This window comes from Sapajus apella, unplaced genomic scaffold (genome assembly GCF_009761245.1).
Source record: "Sapajus apella isolate SASKATOON/1434 unplaced genomic scaffold, GSC_monkey_1.0 scaffold2, whole genome shotgun sequence".
Taxonomy (NCBI): domain Eukaryota; kingdom Metazoa; phylum Chordata; class Mammalia; order Primates; family Cebidae; genus Sapajus; species Sapajus apella.
In genome coordinates, this window is record NW_022436942.1 from 17,735,839 (window position 1) to 17,759,668 (window position 23,830).

Consider the following 23,830-nt stretch of genomic DNA (forward strand, 5'->3'; position numbering starts at 1 on the left):
AACACTTGGTTTTCATCCAATTATCCCAAGGGATTATTCAAACTGGAGTGCTCTTATGTGATGCTTTTGTACTGTTGAAAGCCCTGGAGCACATTTACTGCTATTGAAGACTATAGCAGTTCCTTGATACTTGCTATTTCTTAAAGAAAAGGGGATCTCTCTCGCATGATTCAAAAAAAATCCCAATCTGACGAGTATTTTAAATTCAATGGCACCTGTAATATGGGCACTTTTCAAGAGAATAATTAGAAATAGATTAGGAATCAAGAAGAAGGAATAGGGAATTAACTCATCAGCGTCGGGTATGCCACATTGGTGTTACGCATTTCCTATACCATTTAATAAGGGGAGAAGGGGGACGAGCTGTTTAGAAAAATAGGGAGGTATGTGGCTCACAACTGTAATCCTAGCACTTCGGGAGGATGAGGCTGGAGCATTGCTTGAGGCCAGGAGTTGAGACCAGCCTAGACAACATAGTGAGACCCTCACTGTACAAAAAATCAGTGAGGTGAGGTGACACTCACCTGTAGCCTTAACTACTTGGAGGCTGAGGCCGGAGTATCCCTTGAGCCCAGGGGTTTGAGCTGCTGTGAGCTGTGAGTAAGCCACTGCACTCTAGCCTGGGTGCCACAGTGAGATCCTGCCTCCAAAACATAACAATAAATAAAAATAGATTTTTTTCAAAAGTGAAAAATAGCCTAAAGAAAATCAAACTGTTGTCTTTAAGTGCATAGCATTCAGACAACCACAGCTGCTAAACAGTACCCCAGATTTACACAGAAATGTTTTTCACATATTAGAATATTATGATTTATAATTTAGTGAGTAACTTAAAATGGCCATGGTATTGCCTTTCAACTTTTAAAAGTACTGTTTAGATTAGTCAGTTTCATATTTCCGAAGTACCCCAGTCAGGAATAGAAAGTATTTTTCTTCTTTCAGATGGTTGCACCATTAACCTTGCTAACTGTGCTTTCTTTTAATTCTAGGGCTGGAAACAGAATTGTTGAAATACTACCTGAACATCTGAAAGAGTTTCAATCCCTTGAAACTTTGGACCTTAGCAGCAACAATATTTCAGAGCTCAAAACTGCATTTCCACCCCTACAGCTCAAATATCTGTAAGTGAAGTTTTCTTTAGCAAAAACTTTCACCTGTAATGAAAATATTTTAATGAAAAAATAAGATATAACAAACTCCTCTTTACTACTGATGGATCCAAAGTATAATTTATTGACTTGGAATTTGCTGTAAGCTTGAACGACCACAATCTTCCATTTATTCTTACATTTTTAGGTTACAAAAAATTACACATTTTTTATTAGAAAACATAGGTAGTATGAAAAGTGCTCATTTTTAAAACAATCAAAATCAGACCATTGCTATGTTTTATTAATAAATGAATGTCATAAAAAGTGGATATTTATAAAAAAATTTTTGCAACCATCACGTATTTTAATCACTCTTTTCCCAGCAATATGTGTGAATCTTAACATCTGTCCTTGAGGACCTAAAGAGTAAATATTTTAAGTTTCTACTGATGGTTAGGTTCCCGGGAGACTCTTTAATAATACAGAGATGGCCTCCACTTTAACTTGCAAATAAATCAGAAAGAGAAGCTCATCTTTAAACTTTCAACAGGTATCTCAACAGCAACCGAGTCACATCAGTGGAACCTGGGTATTTTGACAATTTGGCCAACACACTCCTTGTGTTAAAGCTGAACAGGAACCGAATCTCAGCTATCCCACCCAAGATGTTTAAACTGCCCCAGCTGCAACACCTGTAAGTGAAATGTCCTCTTAGATACTGTTTCTCACCTCCTCCAAACCCTTGGTGTCTACTGCTTAAAATCTACAGTGTGGCAAAAGGAGTTTAGGGACAAGGATATAGCCACCTTTCCTTTGAGAGTTGGAGCTGTAAAATCTCCAAATTGGAAAGAGCCTTAAACATCACCTAGTGCCAGCTGCTGCTTGACAAGACACGTTAGATTCTTACTGAGAGAGCGAACAGCCTAATCATTGAACAACACCAGTACAAAAGTGCCATTGTGGCACTGAAGAAATCCGGGGTCTCTCAGCAGCTGTGGTTTATGAGAATAATACCAGCAATTCCAGGAGGCTCTGATAGCTTGAGTGGCTGTAAAGATCTGTCTCGTTAATAATAGTGGAACGATCTGTGAACAGACTCCTGCAATAGTGCAACCTTGGCTGCACATTACAAACACTTGGGGAGCTTTTAAAAGTCTTGCTGCCCAGGCCACACCCTAGATCAATTATATTAGGACCTCTGGGAATAAGATCCAGGCTTCAGAAATTTTTAAAACTCCCAGGTTGGGTCCAGTGTGCAACCAAGGCTGAGAACTACTGCCTTAAGGAGAAATAATTAAACCTAAAAAGAATGGTGAACAATAGTAACCAACTTGTAAACACATTGTACAGGATAAATTTGAGGCCCTGCTCCTTGGTAGACTTCATGTTTTAGTATAACATTTAATAATCTCATTCTGGATTGTTTAAAAACAAATTTTAGTTTGTGTCTATACTGAGCGGGCAAGACTTTAGAAATTAAAGTGCAGTCTAGTTTCAGTATTTTATTATTACAAAAACACGTGACACATTTTAGTAGGAAATTCACTTTCTGCTTAACAAATTGAAATTCTTTGCAATAAAAATGTTTAGAAACTGAAAACACCCTATGTAATTGAACACCGACTGGTTTAACTATATTGTAGTAATGACACATTTTAATACTACCTCCAGAATTTAATTGTCATATAAGCTAACTCTTATGATACTCAATGCAGTGAATTGAACCGAAACAAGATTAAAAACGTAGATGGACTGACATTCCAAGGGCTTGGTGCTCTGAAGTCTCTGAAAATGCAAAGAAATGGAGTCACGAAACTTATGGATGGAGCTTTTTGGGGGCTGAGCAACATGGAAATTTTGTAAGTGCTGGTTATCACAGTCCTTAGGTAGTGTGATCATAGAGTGCTAGTGTACATTCAGTAAGTCTTATTTGAAATCCTATGTTAAAATCTCATAATCCACAATCTTATTTATAATTTAGTATTCAGTTTTGATTCAGGTAATATCAAGAATTTGTAAGTACATAAACTTGTAAGCACCTAAATTAAAAGAATATATAGTTGTTTTTTTTGTGTGTTTTTTTTTGCTGGTGTCTTCATATAACAAAAGCTGAACATCTAATAACAATAGGAATATGTAATAGGTTATAATCATATGTCCCCTTTGAAGAGACTAGATAATGAAGCTTTGATCCTGCTTTTGATTCTTATTGTAAATGTAGGCAGCTGGACCATAACAACCTAACAGAGATTACCAAAGGCTGGCTTTACGGCTTGCTGATGCTGCAGGAACTTCATCTCAGCCAAAATGCCATCAACAGGATCAGCCCTGATGCCTGGGAGTTCTGCCAGAAGCTTAGTGAGCTGTGAGTTGCCTTTTATTCTCCTCAGGTTTGAGAGCAGGGATCATGCCAGGGCATGAGCTTCTTACCACTGATCTGTGAAATTTTCATAACAAAGTTTCCAAGGTGACAGCTTTTTTCACATGCAACCTAGTCTTATTTTTGTTGTGATAAGTTGAAGCCAGTTCTGCTGTTGCAGTCCTTTGTCACATTGGCAAAAGCAATGATGGTATTTTCAAGTACGGAGAATGTATTTTTTTAAATTACTGAGATTAGTAATATTTACTTGGGTATTAATAAAGCAGAATTTAAAAGTAAGGATTAGCGTAACTCACACAGTACCTGTCTTTTGGAAGACGACATTGTGTTGAATTGAAAAATAAAAGCTCTTGTTTTTCTCTTTTCTTTACAGGGACCTAACTTTCAATCACTTATCAAGGTTAGATGATTCAAGCTTCCTTGGCCTGAGCTTACTGAATACACTGCACATTGGGAACAACAAAGTCAGCTACATTGCTGATTGTGCCTTCCGAGGGCTTTCCAGTTTAAAGACTTTGTAAGTTACACATTTTGCTGTCAGTACATGAACCTAATTGGTTCCTAAATGTGCCCACTTTTCTCCTAGCAGATTTCCTTTGTTGTCAAGGAAATGTGTGTAGCCTCAGAGGCAGTGTTTTAATCTTTTCCAGATCAGTTTGATTAAAATGGATTCATTTCATCCATATCTGTTTTGTAAAGGGGCCTGAAAAGGAAAGTGATCAGTTTGTTTTGGTCATTACAGTTAGCCTTCCCAGGGTCTCCAAGAAGTTGGTAACTGCGTAAGAGGGAAACAAGTGTAAGCCCACTAATTTTTTTCTTTATAAAATGCAGATTAAAAACTACTTAGAGCAAAAAGATCTACAAAGGGCAGTGAAGGAAGATGCCGTTTATTGTGCCAGTTATACCCTCAACCTGATCTCTGTCCTCAGAGAAAGAAAAGGGAGTTGAATTAATTGACCTTTGAAAAATTTCTCAAATGGTAATTTAAGGTTGTGCAATAGGCTTTTTGATTTTTGCTCTGTCAGAAACTTTTGCCTTGTTCACTATTTGAAGCATTACATAATTGAAAGACATGCTGTATGCTTTGGCGAACTTCTGCATGTGTGGTTGGAACAGTGGTTTTAAAGTTTAATGTATTTTTCAGACGGTTCAGATCTTTCAGAATGTAGTCATCTTGATAGAGGAATTAATAGAGCCAGTGTCAACTTTTTCTGATTTTAGGTAAAAACTTAAAATGTCGTTGAAGGAATCAGACAGGGTATAAGAAATAAGTTGAAGAAATAAGAGTTTTCTATTATTTTGAAAGAGGTGGAGATAATGGGGGGAATTATGAGAAATGTTTTACAAATGATATGCCACACGGGTGGTGTTATTAGGCTTTCTGAGCATATCACTCTAAAGGGAATGTTTCTTTTAAAACCAGAGATCTGAAGAACAATGAAATTTCCTGGACTATTGAAGACATGAATGGTGCTTTCTCTGGGCTTGACAAACTGAGGCGGCTGTGAGTATGAATTGCCTCATAATTTAGCTCACTCGTTGATTTACAATTTTTTTCTTGACTGAAGTCAGCTATACAAGTTGATATCATGAAGAGATTTGAAATCGGTGCTTAATGTGGTTACTACCCTTTATCCTCTCCCCAGATGCGTGCTGTTATGCAAGATGTATGTTATTAGCTTTTTCTTCCTTAGGTGAAAGTGTTTTATTCAACACTTTAGTGTGTGTAATTTACTTTAATATCCACTTAATAATTTTCAACTCTGCTGAGGGCCTAGACTTGTGGAATTATCTTTGTGTAAAAGTTAGTGCATGCACTTCCACGTTTTAAAATCCTCAATGTTGTACTGTCCTCGCAGGAATTTTTTTAATGAAGTAATCTAGTAGCCACTGAATGCTATGGTAGGTTACAAGCAAAACAGGATGAAAACATCTTATAATTAACCATAAAATGGTCTTGCAGATGGTCAAATTACCTGCTTTCAGCCAGCAGTTTTCAAATTGAGCTCCCTATAGTCCTAAACTCCTGTAGATGAAGGTATCCACAGAGAAGAAGGGGAAGGAGAAAGCATTCACTATTAACTTAGTGCTCTGAGACAGTTTACTTGAGATAAAGTCTCTACCTATTCCTAAAAGGACTCTGAAAAATAATGATTTAACTTAATCAGCAGAGTAACTCTTTGAATGCCTACTTTTGTTGGGCTCTTTGTTGAATGCTTTGAAAACCATGTTGAACTGTATTATTGAAATAGATGACATGGACAGGTTTTTACAGGATATATTGTTTAATTGAAGAAAATGGAATTGTTTACCCATAATTTAAAAAGCAGTTGTGTTTATGAGAGTTCTACCCCCAAAATGGCTTTTTAAATTAACTGTTTCAATGTAATTTTTTTTTTTCCCTAGGATACTCCAGGGAAATCGGATTCGATCTATTACTAAAAAAGCCTTCACTGGTTTGGATGCATTGGAGCATCTGTGAGTAGCAGAATTTACCCTAAACAAAGTCTCTAAGGTGGTTATTTGTGTCATGAAAGATAAAACAAACTAGAATGTAATTTAGTTGGCATCCTTCCAGTTTCATAAAATGCATTTAAACATCTCCGTACCTTTCTGTCTCTTTCTCTGTCTGCCTCTTACCTACCTACTTACCTCCCTACCTATATAGAAGTGTACAGGTATATGCTTTCCTTCGTATTTAAGGACAAAAGCTATATCTCCTTAATGGGTTTTTAATTGTTTTTCTCAGATGGTGATTAATTAAAAAAAAAACCTACTAGATATTGTTCATCCCCTATGTGTTGGGTATTGTGCCACGTTTTCACATATATTGTCTCATTTAATTTTTAATCAGAATACAGTTCAATAGCTATTATTATCTTTATTGTTAAGCTAAGTGGAGGTTCTAAGAGTTTATTGATTCCATTTGGCAGTTAAGGGAGATGACTTGGATATTAAAGAACAAAGATAATGTTCCACAATCCTTAAGAGTGACGTAGGGTTTTAGCACTCCTTTGAGAATTGTTGGTCTCTTATTGTTGTTTAATTATAAAACATACAACCCTCTTACCATTGTTGTCTTTGTTGTTGTTGTTGTTGTTTTCTTTTGTTTCTTCTGGACCCATCAGTTAGTAACTGCCAGGAACAGTACTCAGCTCAGAGCTGTTCCTACTTCCACAGTGTCCCTGCATCCCACTAGCTCTTGCCTGTACAATCTCTGCCACTACTCCCAGTAACTCCTGGCACACGTTTCTGAAATGTCATTTAGGGGCTCAGGAATTTTTAGCCACTAAGGAAAGCTAGCTAACTTCGGTAGGAATCAAAATGTGCGTGTTTTAACTAAGGGAACCAACCACTCCTTAAAACCCGCGGATGAATGTTTTACCCTTGTAGAGTAAAAAGTAAAAGTACAACGCAATGTATAGTATCTACTCGGACCGTTAAGGAAGGCTTATAGCCAAAAGTTTTAATATCTGTTAACCAGGACAAAAGAAGTTACAATTTAAAATACATGTTTGGTTGTCCCATGTGTGCTATATATTGAGAGTGAAGATTTAGCTGTTATTTATAAACCACTTTTCTGACTGCACCAGTTAGTCTGAGGGAGATTGGGATTATGAGCCCTCGTGACAGTGAGTGCGGCAATTCACAGTATAGTAGAATGATTCTACAGAGCTGAGCTTTGGAAGGGCAGACCAAGATTGCAGTGTTTATTGAAACCGACTATTTTGAAAAGAAAACTAGCCAAAAGGGTTTGTCATTTGGCCCATTCCATTTCTGGGAAAGGGAATTAGTGGATTAGTAGAGTATTAATATCTGCTTCAGTTTTCGTAAATCTTCCTTGATTGCCCGAGCCTCTTTGTCTAGCCCCGTCTGGTCCCTTCTTTCTTTGTCTTCTCTTGCCACTTGTCTCACTCAATATTCCCTTTGTATATTCTGATCCCTGTAGAGAAAAACAGTGTGCTAATCATTGCGGTGAATACTTGAATGCAGACTGCTTATAAGTCTCTTTAAAAAGAGAATTAGCCCAGAATGTGCATTCATTATGAATTTCCTGCCTGAAGTATTTGTTTGTTTTAACAAGTATATCTTGTCTAAACATCTCTTACTGTGTTTATGTTAGTGAGTTGTCTGTGACAGAATTAGATTAATGGTTGAAAGCATAGGTTTTGGAATTGAAAATAATTGTTTCAACTCTTACCTTCCCCTTTTGTGCGGAGTAGTAATACCATCATATTTTGGGTTGTTGTAGGAATAAATGCAGTACCATATGTAAATCACTTAACTGAGTGCCTGTCTTCAAAACTACTGTATAAATGATGCTTTTTAAAAGCATAATTATGAGAAATTTTATTTGTATATTTAGAAGTTTCTAATAGTTACTAATTTGAATAAAGAGTCATAGAATAAAATAATAGAACAGCTTGGGCCCTAGTAAGTCAAATAACCTGTAAGTGATGACAGAAAATGAATCTTTTTCACTAAAACAGAACGTATCTCTGATACAAATCCCTTCATTCTTCATCACAAGCTTCGTAGTGGATTATTCTGGGGTTGCCCCAATCGTCTATTTCAACACATAGAGAGGAGTATTTGTTTGGCAAATGGGAGTGGGCAGTGCGGGCCCAAACTTTGTCCCACAGTGCAAAATGGTGGTGGTTTGCCCTGATGCATTTGATGTGGTGATTTTTCAGAGACCTGAGTGACAACGCAATCATGTCTTTACAAGGCAATGCATTTTCACAAATGAAGAAACTGCAGCAATTGTAAGCTTTTCTTTTCCTTCTAGGGGTCTGAAAGTATAGAGGGGAAAACTGTCGTACGATGTGTCACCCTAGATTATGTATCTGTAAAAAGTGCCTGGCACATTCTTAACATTACTTAATTTTTATACTAGACAACCAAAAAGGAGTTGATTTGTTCTTTTTGTTGAAATGTTTCTTTTTCTATTTTAAATTTGCAACTTTGTGGGACCACATACAGTACAGTGACTCAATATAGTAGTAATTTTTCAGTTATAAGGTACTTTTGATAAATTTAACATTTTTGTCTCAGTAGGGCAGTAAGAACAACAGAAAATCATGCCAGATAAGGTCCTCGTATTTTAAAAAGGAATGTAGAATACTTATTCCATGGGATGTGTGTATTCAGTTTCCAAATTCATTGCTTTGTTAATATTTACTTGGGTTTAGTTTACTTGTAGAAATCTGCATTTCATACAGAACAAATTGAATGTAATTACTCTCCTCAGGCATTTAAATACATCAAGCCTTTTGTGTGATTGCCAACTAAAATGGCTTCCACAGTGGGTGGCGGAAAACAACTTTCAGAGCTTTGTAAATGCCAGTTGTGCCCATCCTCAGCTGCTAAAAGGAAGGAGCATTTTTGCTGTTAGCCCAGATGGCTTTGTGTGTGGTGAGTATAAGTATTGCCCTGGCCTTTTATTTATTCTTTTTTCCCTCCCGTTTATCCAAATAATGGTTTTGAATAGATTTATGATCTCTTTATAAAGCTTTTATTTGTGCTGAGGTAGAGGAAAATGGGTCTGTAGCTTGCTGATTATTTTAATTTCACAGATGGGAAAGAGAATTTTCTAAAATTGCTTCATCTTTATTTTGGCATCAGGATGGTTTGGTGGAAACAATGAAATTGGATCTTGGGAGAATGGAAGGATAGTCCCAGCCCTTCTACTTAACTTAAATTCCTTAAATGTTAGTCTCTGCATCCATGAAATGGGGACTCTCCTCTTTTCTTCTCTTCCCAACTCTGAGGCTTGTTGGGAGGCTCACATGAAAGAGAAAGTTATTAGTGATTTATGGGCTGCTAAATAATTGGTAGGTAAAACATTTACAAGCATTAGGAAATGTGAATTTATTATAAACAATTTTAAGGTCCATTGTTTTAGCGTCCAAGAATCTCGGCATTAGAAATCTAGTTACCCAAACTTTACATAGCTAATTCGTAGCAGATCTGGATTTAAAAGAAAAGTTTTCATCTCTGATGCAGTTTTCTGTCTATTACACGGTACTGCTATTTACTAGTAGCTGCCATGGAGACCTCTGTAAAAATAAGTATGTTTATGAAACAAGAAATCAGAGTTTGCTTATATTTAAGCATGTGTGTTAAAATATTAACCTTCTTTTGCATTGGCATTTAATAATTTACTTAAAACTGCCTTGTCCATGATATATATTTTTAGGTTGCAGCATTAAGCAGTGCCAGTATTTTCTGGAAATAAAACTTCTGATGTAGCTTTTGGATCCGAATAAGCTTTTGGCATTCATCTGTAAGGGCCCGAACTGCTCCTTTCCCATGGTCCTTATTTCATAGTTTTTTAGTCCCAAAATAGGAACTCCCTATTACTTTGAAACACATATATGGTATCCATAGTTTTTTTTTTCACTTCCTTGTGAATCTGCACGTTGACTTATTAAATGAGAATTTCAGAATAATTTAGAAAATAAACCACTTCGGTTACAGTATGCAGATATGGCATTGAAAAATAGCAGCATTGGAGTTATCAAGGCATCCCCCGTAACCCATTCAACACACTTAAAAGTTGTTTTTTCAGAGCACCCCGATAGTACACTTTGGTAGATCCCAGATGTTTCCTTCTGGGTTTAGCTCATCTCTGAGAAACTGAAGTTCAAAAAGGTAACTTTTCCAAAAAGTAACAGGGAACTAAAAATAACTGCTTAGAATGAAAGAGTTGCTTAGCTCTAATTATAATGTAGCTTTGACAGGGATTGACCACTCCAAGCTCCAGGCCGAAGGCAATGTCTTACAATTTGTTTTAGAGATGCTTTATATTTTGCTATCAGCTTTTTTTCTTCTTTTTTTCTTATTGGCTCTACCTAAATTACTGCTGTTTAATAGTGGTTGTGTTTTGGTAAATGGGGTGTTAATGGCTATCTTTGTTGATTAGTCATGATTGGTGTTCGATTTCCTAATGTTGCTATTCCTTATTTGGGGAGAACATGGGAACAGTTGCAGTTTCTGGTAGAAGTAGCATTCAAAAATGATCCACGAGGCTGGAAGTTGTTAAACTGCTTTCTTCTACTTATGCAAAGCATAAGGGATCAGGAATAAACTGTGTGTTTTCTGATAGCTCCAAAATAACAGTCTCTTCTCAGGTAATAGTGATTGATAAATAGGAATCTGTCTCTATTTGAGATGAATGAGTTACTTTATAAACACTCTTCCCATGTATCATTTCAACACAGGGCCTGCTAGTCCATCTGTAAAACATACACAAAGGCTGAAACCTAAGCTGTTGTTTGTTTCTGCATTTCTTGGTGTTCAAATTTGAGTAGTATTCAGACTCTTGAGCCTTAACGTTGTTTTGTCTCCTCCTCTCCATTTTGAACAGATGATTTTCCCAAACCCCAGATCACGGTTCAGCCAGAAACACAGTCGGCAATAAAAGGCTCCAATTTGAGTTTCATCTGCTCAGCTGCCAGCAGCAGTGATTCCCCAATGACTTTTGCTTGGAAAAAAGACAATGAACTGCTGCATGACGCCGAAATGGAAAATTATGCACACCTCCGGGCCCAAGGTGGCGAGGTGATGGAGTATACCACCATCCTTCGGCTGCGCAAGGTGGAATTTGCCAGTGAGGGGAAATATCAGTGTGTCATCTCCAATCACTTTGGTTCATCCTACTCTGTCAAAGCCAAGCTTACAGTAAATAGTATGTGATCTGACTTTTCCTTTAGCATTTAAAGATACCTTTTAGAAATAGAAAGCACCTGTTTTTCTCCCTGAATCTTAACTCTGTCCTTTCTTCTCACAGTTCCCCACCTGACTCTTCCTTTCCCTACCTTTCTTTCTACAAAATTAAGATTCTTGGTTATTTGTATCTAAACCTGCAATTATCATGTTGATGATGACACCGTACTCAGTGTGGTGAGTAACACAGAAATGAACCAGACATATTTTGCTCTTTTTTTTTTTTTTAAGACAGATTCTTGCTCTGTCATCCAGGCTGGAGTGCAGTGGTGTGATCTCAGCTCACTGCAACCTCTGCTTCCCAGATTCAAGTGATTCTCTTGCCTCAGCCTCCTGAGTAGTTGGGATTACAGGCATGCATCAGCATGCCTTTCTAATTTTTTTGTATTTTTAGTAGAGACAGGGTTTCACCATGTTAGTCGGGCTGGTCTCGAACTCCTGACCTCGTGATCCATTCACTACAGCCTTCCAAAGTGCTGGGATTACAGGCGTGAGCCACCGCACCCGGCCAGGTTTTTCTCTTTGAGAGTTTACAGTGTACTGTATGATCTGGGAAGCTGCAAAGCACTGGATGCACACTGCCTTTAATTCAGAGATCTGTGTGTGAATCCTGTCACTCCTGCGTGTGGCTGCGTGATTCTCACAGGTTACTTCACGTCACAGCCTCTAGTTCCACCTCTTTCAATTAGGGAAAAATAGGTCCTTCCCCCAGAGGCTTTATGCTTATTCAGTAAAATAATGTGTGTAGAGGATGTAGCAACATGGCTGCAAGGTAGAATGCAGTGTTAGCTACTGTTAATAGAAGTCTATTCTTGTTTGTGTGGTAGGTATACAGTTTTACAGTAGGATCCTCGCCACTTTATCATTTAACTATCTGTGTCTGCCATGGTAGAAGATTTCGAATATGATTCTTTAATGTATTCACTCAACAAATGATGGCTGTGGCCTGCCACATGGAACAGTTTTGAGTTTAAATTGTAGAACAAAACATGTATCTTAAAAGTCACAATGTTAGAGCTACCAGCAGGTACTTTAAAAAAAAAAAAAGATGAAGCGAGTGGTCAGGGTACAAAGAGATTAATTGACATGCCCAAGATCTCACAATTCATTATTGAGGAAACTAAAAAGTGGCAGAATATAGCAGAAAGACCTTCATTCTGAGAATCAGTTGACCTGTGTTTTATCCTGACTTCGTTGTTTCTGTATCTGTAACCTTGAGAAAGCCTTTTAATCTTTCCATCTCAACTTTAGTTTCCTTGACTTGAAATTGGAATTAACCCTTGCCCAATCTATGTCAGGGACAATCTGTAAGCGTCAAACAAAAAAAATAAAAAGGAATGCAAGTGAACCTCTAAGACTCCATTGTGCCAATGCCTATATTGTTTCTCTGATTTCAGTGCTTCCCTCATTCACCAAGACCCCCATGGACCTCACCATACGAGCTGGGGCCATGGCACGCTTGGAGTGTGCTGCTGTGGGGCACCCAGCCCCACAGATAGCTTGGCAGAAGGATGGGGGCACAGACTTCCCAGCTGCACGGGAGAGACGCATGCATGTGATGCCCGAGGATGACGTATTCTTTATTGTGGATGTGAAGATCGAGGACATTGGGGTGTACAGCTGCACAGCTCAGAACAGTGCAGGAAGTATTTCTGCAAATGCAACTCTAACTGTCTTAGGTGGGTGAATTTGTTAAGATTCCATAGTCTAAATCAGTCTTGAAGATACCAGCTCCTCCAGGGTCCCTAAATGCCAGAAGTTGTGAGAATAAGAGATGAAGATCTATGGGGCATTGCCTTTGCTGGGAAGTATTAATGCAAATGGCCTCTTGAACACTTTGAAGTTAGGGAGTGCATGACATCCTTAAGTCTGGCCAGTGAGGTGAATCCTTGTCCCCTCCATTCCAAAGAGAGGGGCGAAGTAAAGGTTTTGATGTTTTCCCGTTTATGGGGGATCACCCTCTAATTTACCCACTGTGCTGTCCATGTCGGTACTGTTAGCATCATAAGGAACATATAAAAAAATGTAGGAGGCCGGGTGCGGTGGTCACACCTGTAATCCAACACTTTGGGAGGCCGAGGTGGGTGAATCACAAGGTCAGAGATCCTGGCCAACATGGTGAAACTCCATCTCTACTAAAAATACGAAAGTTAGCTGGGTGTGGTGGCACACACTGGTAGTCCTGGCTACTCTGGAGGCTGAGGCAGGAGAATCACTTGAACCTGGGAGGCGGAAGTTGCAGTGAGCTGAGATTGCCACTGCATTCCAGCCTGGGCGACAGATCGAGACTCCATCTCAAAAAAAAAAAAAATTGTAGGAACAACTTAGGAAGGCCTTATTCTTTTTTCTCAGCCTACCATACCTCTCTGGAAGTCAGAGTTCTTTTTCATCTTTTACCTAAACAAATGCTTTTTAAAAATGTAAACACAATTATTTATGTATCTTCAAAAGAGCTAATTAAAGTAGCCTATTAAGATACTAAATAAAGTAAATTATTGTCTGAGTTTTAGTGTAGGCCTAGGCATCTGGCCCTAAAGTATTTCACTTAAAAAACTTAAGCATTTTGATTTTTTTATTCATCAACATACCCTTGTGCTTGAAATTATTTTTATACTTTCTATGTTTAAAAAAGGTTTTGTTTCCCATTCTCCCCCCCGCCCCCCCGACCAGCTTCCCGACTTTTGCAAAAGTGAGGGAAGTTGAAATTTTAAAAATAGTAACTATTATAATTAACTGGTGTTACGAGTAAAAGCAGAATAGTGAAATACTGAATGTTGTGTATGTTTAGGCTCTTAAAAAAGCATGTCCAGTAAGTTGTGGGAGAATAAAATTTTAGGTTGCAATTTGAATAAATTTAAATGCTACATTTTATGATATGGAAACTAACTTTTATTTGGGAAATTAAAAGCATAACTTGTTATTTCAGAAACGCCATCATTTTTGCGGCCTCTGTTGGACCGAACTGTAACCAAGGGAGAAACGGCCGTCCTACAGTGCATTGCTGGGGGAAGCCCTCCACCCAGGCTGAACTGGACCAAAGATGATAGCCCTTTGCTGGTAACTGAGAGGCACTTTTTTGCAGCAGGCAATCAGCTTCTTATTATTGTGGACTCAGATGTCAGCGATGCTGGGAAATACACGTGTGAGATGTCCAATACCCTTGGCACGGAGAGAGGAAACATGCGCCTCAGTGTGATCCCCACTCCGACCTGCGACTCCCCTCAGATGACTGCCCCGTCGTTAGACGATGACGGATGGGCCACTGTGGGTGTCGTGATCATAGCCGTGGTTTGCTGTGTGGTGGGCACGTCACTCGTGTGGGTGGTCATCATATACCACACAAGGCGGAGGAATGAAGATTGCAGCATTACCAACACAGGTGTGTAAACAGAGGCTTGGCAACAGGTCACGGGAGTGTGTATTTGTGGTTCTGCAAATACTTCTAGAAGGTGTGTCTTGCAGTCTGAGTTCATCTCAGAAGGGTGACTCATTTGTTTCAAGCTGCAGAAATATGATTCGCTAAAAATAACACTCCAGCCCCAAATAAAGTTGATGTTTGAAGATTAATACTTTTTGTTAAAATGACATCAGAATATCTTGTGGCTGTAAGATAAAATCCAAGTCACTGACTAAAGTATTTCTAACTCCTTCATAAGGTAGTGATGGAGAACCAGGAACAGCCCCTTAATGATGAGGTTTACTCTCTGCAGTGGTTGTGTGTCTTGTTGTGTATGCGTATGTGCATGTAGGTAGGTGGGATTTTAGTTATCAGTGGAAGAGGAGCTGTGACTTGATTAGTATGTGCAAAATCAAATATTGATTAATAATATTAAGCAGGGAATATGTCAATAATCAAGCTTAATTTGAAAGCTTACATACTGTCCCATGAAAATTCTTAAGCCTTCATCTTTTAAAAAAACCTTTAAAAACATTTGTTGTTTTGAAATTTGGGAGGTGCATCCAGTGGGTGATAAAATAGAAAATCAGATTATACTTTCCAGGATACTGTACAATCAAGATGGTTTTGCCAGAATTGATCTCCCCTAATTTGATGTACACAGAAGCCAAAATAGTCTATGCTTATGGGATGCCTGTGGGACAATTATGATCATTCTGGGTTAATAAAATGCTACTGTTTTTTTACAGATGAGACCAACTTGCCAGCAGATATTCCTAGTTATTTGTCATCTCAGGGAACATTAGCTGACAGGCAGGATGGGTACATCTCTTCAGAAAGTGGAAGCCACCACCAGTTTGTCACATCTTCAGGTGCTGGATTTTTCTTACCACAACATGACAGTAGTGGTATGTATTTAAAATGAATGTGGGCTGTAATTGTTTTGTAGTCTTATAATGGAAGGCTCAGATATGACACTCATTTTCACAAGGCATGGAGTACACTGACATTTAGGACCTGGCCCAAGATCACTAGCAACGCTGAAATTGTATAGTTCTAGACCCTTCTCTTAAATACTAGGAAAAAAAAAAATCTTTGTTTCTGACAATTAAAAAAAGACCAGTAGGTTTAGAGAAATTTGATTATTCCATGCAATCTAGTATTTCCGTTACGTTATAAATGTTCTTTGGCCCTGAGTGTTCTCCTTCCTTAAGTGATATTAACTGATTACATGAATGGGCTTTAAAGTCAAATGGTTTGCATTATTTTCTTTGAGAAGCCTATTTTTAAAATTTATTTTTATTTTATTTATTTATTATTATTTTTTGAGATGAAGTCTCGCTCTGTCTCCCAGGCTGGAGTGCAGTGGTGCGGTCTTAGCTCACTGCAACCTCTGCTTCCTGGGTTCAAGCCATTCTCCTGCCTCAGCCTCCCGAGCAACTGGGATTGCAGCCTCGTGCCACCATGCCTGGCTAATTTTTTTTTAATTTTTATTTTTTATTTTTAGTAGAGATGGTGTTTGGCCATGTTGGCCAGGCTCATCTTGAACCCCTGACCTCAGGTGATCTGCCCACCTTGGCCTCCCAAAGTGCTGGGATTACAGGCGTGAGCCACCGCACCCAGCCTCTTTCAGAGGTCTAATTCTGACCCTTGCTTTAAATGCTGCATGATTTTGAGAATAATAATGGAGACAGCATCATACAAGAGCACAGGTTTGGTACAAGACCAACTCCTACTACTTACTCCGTGTGCTGTGGGGCATGTACAGGACTTTCCAATGAGGCAGTTGTACAAATGAAATGAAAATGGAAACCTACATGGTGCTAGGCACATACTAAGGGCTCAGCAAGTGGAAGCTATTGATGCGATTCTAAAATATATGACCAACTTTTCCCTTAAGTATTTATTATATGCTCTGTGCCAGACATTGTAGTGGGAAGAGAAGTATATTTGTTTTCAATTTCACAGTTTAGTCAGCGGTGAGATCAACTAAAAGTGCTTGTCAAGGCAGTGATAGAGGGCGTAGAGTTAGAAGATCTGAGCATAGACGTGAGTATTCTGGTTAGAACCATTTACTGGCAAAGAGTAGAGACCCAAGCTCATTAAACTATAATGGGATTAACTGAAAAGACACTTAAGGAACACCTAAAAAGACAGAACTGGGTCATTATGGTGCCAGGCTGCCTAGATGAGGCTGCTCCCAGAGCAGCTCTGGGCCACCAGCGTTACTGCGTCACATTCTGCATATTTGCTTTTCTCTCAGACCACCACCTTTCACTGCCTAGTTCCTGCTTTCCAGGCATATGACCCGTCGTGACGTCTCTAACCCTGATGATCTCATTTATTCTTCACCTGCTGTGTCCAGAAGTAAATGGTGTATCATTTCTGTGTTGTTTGGTTCAAATACCCATGAGATGATAAGTTCAGCTGAGCTTATCCTTGAGATGGGCGTTAAGAGGTCACTGGCCAAGTGCCAATCCTGGTTCTGGTCATCTGGGACCTTTTGTAAGAAGGGGGCAGTGCTGATGGTATGTGATTCAGACCATGGCTGCTTTGGCTGGAGCATCCACACACATTCGATTCCCTTAGAAACCAAGTGAGCAATAAGGCCGGCACACCTAGCACAGTGGGTAATTGAGTCTTCTCATACATTTTTTAAAACCTTACTGTAAATTTCTGCACTTTTTTTTTTGTCTATATAATGTTCTAGTCATACTTTCATCTATACATATAAAAAATGCCAAAACTGGGGAGAATGTTGAATGGCACTTGAATACTTGGATCAGTGACTAAGATTTTTGTTTTAAAGGGACCTGCCATATTGACAATAGCAGTGAAGCTGACGTGGAAGCTGCCACCACAGATCCGTTCCTTTGTCCCTTTTTGGGATCCACAGGCCCCGTGTATTTGAAGGGAAATGTGTATGGCTCAGATCCTTTTGAAATGTATTATACAGGTAGGTGGTTTTCTTGCCTGAGTATGGTTCTCTTTCATAGAGAGACTTCTAGATGTGCCAACTGTCATCTCCTTCTGTTATTACCCCCAAATTAAAAAGGTTGCAGTCCTGACCCAAGAACAGCTTTAATGGACCACTGTGAGCCCAGTTATGTAAAGAAAAAGGAGTGCTACCCATGTTCTCATCCTTCAGAAGAGTCCTGCGAACGGAGCTTCAGTAATGTTGCATGGCCTTCACATGTGAGGAAGCTACTTAACGCTAGTTACTCACAAAACGAAGGACCCGGAATGAAAAATCTGTGTCTAAACAAGTCCTCTTTAGATTTTAGTGCAAATCCAGAGCCCGCGTCGATTGCCTTGAGTAATTCTTTCATGGGTAAGTTTATTAGGTTATCAGGTACCTCATCTGAGGATCCATACTCTATAAGTTGTATGTGAGACATCAATGAGAGCTTTGAATGTCAAACTGGTAAAAAATGGTTTCTTGCATGGTGCTGCCATGACATCCTACTAGTTAGTGTAAAGGCTTCCAAAAGCAAAGTCTAAGATGGGATTTTACTTGATGATGTGTTTAATTTATAACTAAGCCTCAGGAGCTTTCTGGGTAGCACTGTGTGTGGCATCTACTTCAAGACAAGAGTTTGGGGATGACTTAGGAGCTCAGCTTGTCAGCCATGTGGAAAAAGTGGTTTCAGACTCCCACGGCCTTTGGGGTGGAGTTGTGTGCTCTGCATGATTGTGGTTTGGTATGTCTGGTGGCTTCCAACTGAACCCGCAGCCGAAGCGTGGAAAACAGCATCCTACCTAGCAACAACTGCTAGTTTGACAAGCTAGACTACCTTTGGCAAAGAAAACCAGCCTTAAGGTCCAAGTCAGTGGTGTTAGATGCTGGCTGGCACCGAGATTAGGTTGTGGATTTTTGGTCTGATGCATGGGTACAATGGGATGGAAGAGCTGAGATCATCTTTTCACTGAGCAGAGAGAGATGGGAAGATCAGCTACGACTTGCCATGTGGACAAAAAAAAAATGGAGAATTTTCAAATATTTTATCTAGCTTCTAAGAAATGTTTTATCACAGTATAATTATTTATATTCCTTTTTTTAAAAAAAAAAAGAAAATAATATGATTTGTATGACTGAGGCAAGAATTTGATTCAATTGAGTAATATTTTGCTACAATTAATAAAGAAAGGTCAAGACATAGGTTTATTTTGAAAGAAAATTTCTATATTCAGGCCCAGTTAGCTTGGATCGTACTGTCCAGTGTACCGTACCCTTCACCAAAGTCTGTGGGCTTTCAGCTAGCATATGGGGAAGCTTATATTGGGGAACTTAGGGAACTTTATTGCATGACCACTAACATTACTACACGTCATAAGATATGGTAAAGAATAGATGCATTTATTCAGGAAATGTAAATATGAGGGAGGGCAAATGTCTTTTGCCCCATTCTGGAAGTGATCTATCTGTAACACAGATGTACATGTATGTGAGTACCATAATGTGGACTTGTAGAAAACATTTATTCATATTCATAGGGTAAGATGTTTCTTCATTTGCAGTTGGTTTTATTGATTCACATGCTAGCAAAGGGACCCATGTGCTCAGGGTGTTTCTTTCTTTCAGGTACATTTGGAAAAGCTCTTAGGAGACCTCACCTAGATGCCTATTCAAGCTTTGCACAGCCATCAGATTGTCAGCCAAGAGCCTCTTATTTGAAAGCTCATTCTTCCCCAGACTTGGACTCTGGGTCAGAGGAAGATGGGAAAGAAAGGACAGATTTTCAAGAAGAAAATCACATTTGTACCTTTAAACAGACTTTAGAAAACTACAGGACTCCAAATTTTCAGTCTTACGACTTGGACACATAGACTGAATGAGACCAAAGGAAAACCTTAACATACTACCTCAAGTGAACTTTTATTTAAAAGAGAGAGAATCTTATGTTTTTAAAATGGAGTTGTGAATTTTAAAAGGTTAAAAATGCTTTATTTATACAGATGAACCAAAATTACAAAAAGTTATGAAAATTTTTGTACTGAGAATAATGCTCATATAAGAATACCTTTTAAAACTATTTTATAACTGTTTTATGCAAAAAAGTATCTTATGTAAATTAATGATATAAATCATGATTATTTTATGTATTTTTATAATGCCAGATTTCTTTTTATTGAAAATGAGTTACTAAAGCATTTGAAATAATACCTGCCTTGTACTGTTTTTGAATAGAGGTTATTTCATTATATTTTGCACATTATATTTAATAAAATGTGTCAATTTTATGCCAAGCCCCATTTATACAAAAACAATTTTATTTTTCACACATTTTAGGCTTAATTAGTTCACACTATCATGTCTCAAATTGATGGGAATTATATTTAGCCCATTAAAGTATGAACAAAAATGACCATTCTTTCTACTTCCTAGGATTGTTATAGATTCAAATCAGATTGTGCATGTGAAAGCACAATTGTAAACAAGAAGGAGCTACAAAGATTTAAGCTACCTTAATTCATTTCTAAATCTATGAACAAAAAAAGATTTGTGGTTATGATCTGGTATAATATAGTACAACTGCCATTCCTTAAATCACTGCTCAATTCATGTTTCTTTAATTATAATAATGCCTTATGGTCTAATGCCTTACGCTTATCCAAGTAGTTTCACATTTGCCGTCTCTTTTCTTACAAGAAGCAAATGTTTTATTGTACATGTCTATAGCTAAAGTGGCTATAGCAGAGGTGGACTTTCATGCACTGTTTCAGGTTATAATGAGATGCTGCTGGAATTCCTTTCTGTTTTTATTGATTTTCTACTGAAGAGTAGTTTGTATATAAATGGTACTCAAGCTATTTTTCAACATTCTTTAACAATTACCAAAATATTTTCTTTGATCGTTAAGGTTTGGTTAAAAACTAAGTAGCAAATCTGTTACTTACGCATGTAAAACTATTTAAAACATTTGTTTTAAAACAGTACTAGTTAAACATGTAATTTATATGACAGACATATCTACATAGAAAAATGAATATAACCATATTTTCAAAACTAGATGACACAGTTCAAAGTAACTGAATGGAAAAAAAATTCAGTTTAATCAGATCATGAAACTGTTTTTTCTTCTTCAGTAAATTCTAGTTCGTATGTGTAGTTTAAAGAAAAACCCCTTGCTCAAGATAAATTGGCACAAAAGGAGTTAATATAGCACAATAAGATTTAAAAATTAACTGACCTCGAAGGTGTGAATTTATGCCATTGTCTTGTCTTTGAACTAAACTGAAAGCAGCTATTCAAAAAGCAGATTCTTCTTAGAGAATATGTTGGGGGTAAAGTCTTTCTGCTTTTAGTGAGTTTAGAGCTTTGTTGTTTGTAAGCCAGAGCCTGGAATCCAGATTGCAGTCGATTTTCCTGCTTTAATTTAGATGCCAGAGTCCAAGACAGGACGCTGATCCTTCCTTGGACCACCAGTGACTAAGTACAGAGGAGTAATTTCGTGGGCTTTGGCTTGATCATATTGCCAGACTTTCAAAATTTTATTGTTAGTTTGTCTTCATTATTGCCAGATGGGGCCTTTTCAGTGACTATGAACTAATTTTAAAAGATTTAATTTCTCCATGCTGAGCACAAAGGTTTAAATCATTAACACTTGAAATTCAAAAATTAGATTCACTCTACATCAGTATGATTTTACCCTTTTACTGTGGCATGTGCTGCACCTTGTGGATTAGGTGTAATCTTAACTATCTGGAGAAAGAGTAGGAACTTGATTTCTCTTTGACACTTGCAGGAAAAGAGTATATATGATTTTGAGACTCCATATTGAATTGACAAAATTAATCTAGTAGGTGGTAAGAGATCCTAAAATAACATAGACTCAAGGTTGAAAGCCTAATGTAGATAAATGTCACATTGCTTGAAGGAATCCTTAAAAATTCCAGCTTAATCATCCTATGCTTTTTGATATGAGTTCATGTATAACATATCTTAATAGATGTTCACAAAATTTCTGTATTATTTTAATGTTAATTCCACTATTGGCACTATTAAGATAGTTACTATGTATAATCTTACCTGTTTTGTAGGTTATTGGGAAAGAAGTACTCCTTAGTTCTGGCAAAATTTTATGAAAGTTAAATATCTGTGGAATATATATAATTTATTTTCACAGCCTTGCTACAGAAGGAAACCAAAAGTTATTTCTTACAATAGAGCCATACTACTTTTTAAAGATTGACAGAAGAAAGGAAAGTGGTTTGGTGTTTGTACACTTGGGAGGCTCTATTTATTTCAATTCAGTGTGATAGGAAGTAATTTATAATCAATATTATGACAGATGTGCTACACTGGTATTCTTCAAGAGAATGGGAACCAAATGTCATTGCAAAATGCCTGAGCTGTCCTTCTCACCCTTGCAATCTGAAATGATCAGATTTATGTAATAGGATAATTTAGAATTCATTGTTTAAGACAGCATTCTATTAACACATTGGATAACACAATACCCTGCCAAGAAAACAATTAGGCCTCAAAGAGAGGTACAGTGTCTTCATGAACTGAATAATTTTCATACTCCAGAAATATCTAGGTGCCAGAACTTACCATTTTCATGGGACATTTCTTAAACTAATGTGTAATAGGAAAGCACTGAAATAATTATCTTGCTTCATCCCAAATGTGACCTAAAATGGCACAGAAATATTTTCACTGGTATTTTATTTTAATAGAGAAGAGATTATGCCCACATATTTTCTGAATTATCCCAATATCTTGGGCCATTTGGTTTTTGTTGTTGTTGAAAAAATCTGTTAACGGGATGTCTTTTGACAAACATGTTTTATTTTATTCAAGGTACATTATTATGAAATTAAACATATGAAAGTCTATATTGTAGATTAAGCTGTGCACAATTTATCAAGTTTATTCTTACTATTGTAAAAATTGCAAGTTCATTTTTCATTTCTGTTTTTTTTTAGTGTCAGACCTGGATTCCATATCTGTCTATATGATGGTTGATACCCATGAATACCAGAAAAGTTAAACCAACATTCACAGGGAGCTTTTAATTAAAATTACATGTTTTAATTAAAGACATTTTAAGAATACATTTAAAGAATATGACAAGGGAATTAACAACTGTATAATTCTTCTATAATTTTTTATATACCTTTGTTGGGTTTCATGTTGAACTTTGGCTTCTATTTTACAGGTTTAACTTTTTTTCTTAACTCATTTTTTCTTCAGTAGTACTTTCATGAGGTTATTGTAGTTGTTTTGGTGGTTATTTTGAGATTACTTCCTGTGGCTTTATTTTGATCTAAGTACAGCGCAGAGTTGAAATTTGGAAACGATACACTTGACTTTTAAACATTTCTTATGCTCTGGTGATGTGAAAAATGAATAAAATCTTATTATCAGTGGGACAGGAAGCAGAGTCATGAATAAATCCTTATTATCAATGTGTTAAATGCTGTAGCTCAGTAGGCCCCTGTACCTGGCAGTGACTCTCTGAATGTTTGCTTTCTAACTGTACTACCTGGCAGTGGTACGTGCACCTCACCAGCATGTCCCTGGCTAAGCTAATTATCTCTTTTCTTCACCTGCATTCCACAGCCGTTCCAGTTCTGGTACTCTCTTTCTGGTTTAATCATCAGTAATCACCATTCCTGTTGGTTTTGCTCCTGGGTTTTCTCAAGGCAGATGATACCTTGCCTCTTATCCCATTGCCACAGCTGCAGTTCGGCCCCTTATCTCTCTTTTGTAGCAGTGTTTTAACCTGTCTTCTCCTCCCTTGTTTTATCCAATCCATTGTCTTTGCTGTCACCAGAATTACTTTTCTAAAGTAAATCTGAATGGGTCACCTCCCTGTTTAAAAACTTTTGATGACCGATTTTAAATCCTAGTTATGGAGTATAAGACCTTTTGTACACTTCCAAGCACACCCTTCAAGCCATGCTCTCATCACCCCCAAATGTTTTGACCATACAGTCCTCCTTATCCGCCCCTCTGCACTGTGTCCTTTTAGAAACTAAAAATCATTGTATGAATTATCTCATCTTTAGTTCTGCAAACATTTGAGTGGCTACTGTGCTAGGTGCTATCTTACTTGCTGTGGATATGATAATATTACTAAGACAAATATTCTCTCAAGAAAGTCCTAGATGACAGACTCTTTGTCCTGAAATGTTTTTTTCTTCTTTCTCACCTGGCAGAATCCAGTTCTTTTGCTTTTAGCCGAAGCATGATATCTGTTTTCCCATAGAACTCTGTGAACCATC

General features: G+C 37.6%; 1 protein-coding gene across 3 annotated transcripts in view; it reads left to right on the forward strand.

Annotated features, from left to right (window-relative positions):
- The window catches only part of LRIG3 (leucine rich repeats and immunoglobulin like domains 3), a 49,458-nt gene extending 27,111 nt beyond the window's left edge, over positions 1 to 22,347 (forward strand). For 2 of the 3 annotated variants that reach the window (XM_032288930.1, XM_032288948.1), the window contains exons 4-19: positions 990 to 1,121; positions 1,642 to 1,785; positions 2,807 to 2,950; positions 3,313 to 3,456; positions 3,845 to 3,988; positions 4,895 to 4,975; positions 5,878 to 5,949; positions 8,166 to 8,237; positions 8,723 to 8,886; positions 10,841 to 11,161; positions 12,597 to 12,878; positions 14,126 to 14,578; positions 15,346 to 15,504; positions 17,406 to 17,552; positions 17,652 to 17,927; positions 19,179 to 22,347. In XM_032288930.1, the coding sequence (XP_032144821.1) occupies positions 990 to 1,121; positions 1,642 to 1,785; positions 2,807 to 2,950; positions 3,313 to 3,456; positions 3,845 to 3,988; positions 4,895 to 4,975; positions 5,878 to 5,949; positions 8,166 to 8,237; positions 8,723 to 8,886; positions 10,841 to 11,161; positions 12,597 to 12,878; positions 14,126 to 14,578; positions 15,346 to 15,504; positions 17,406 to 17,552; positions 17,652 to 17,927; positions 19,179 to 19,423 (2,980 nt within the window). In that variant the 3' untranslated portion in view covers positions 19,424 to 22,347. The remainder of the gene's footprint in view (positions 1 to 989; positions 1,122 to 1,641; positions 1,786 to 2,806; positions 2,951 to 3,312; positions 3,457 to 3,844; positions 3,989 to 4,894; positions 4,976 to 5,877; positions 5,950 to 8,165; positions 8,238 to 8,722; positions 8,887 to 10,840; positions 11,162 to 12,596; positions 12,879 to 14,125; positions 14,579 to 15,345; positions 15,505 to 17,405; positions 17,553 to 17,651; positions 17,928 to 19,178) is intronic. The other variant, XM_032288940.1, reaches the window with a different exon arrangement.
- The last annotated feature ends 1,483 nt before the right edge of the window (positions 22,348 to 23,830 follow it).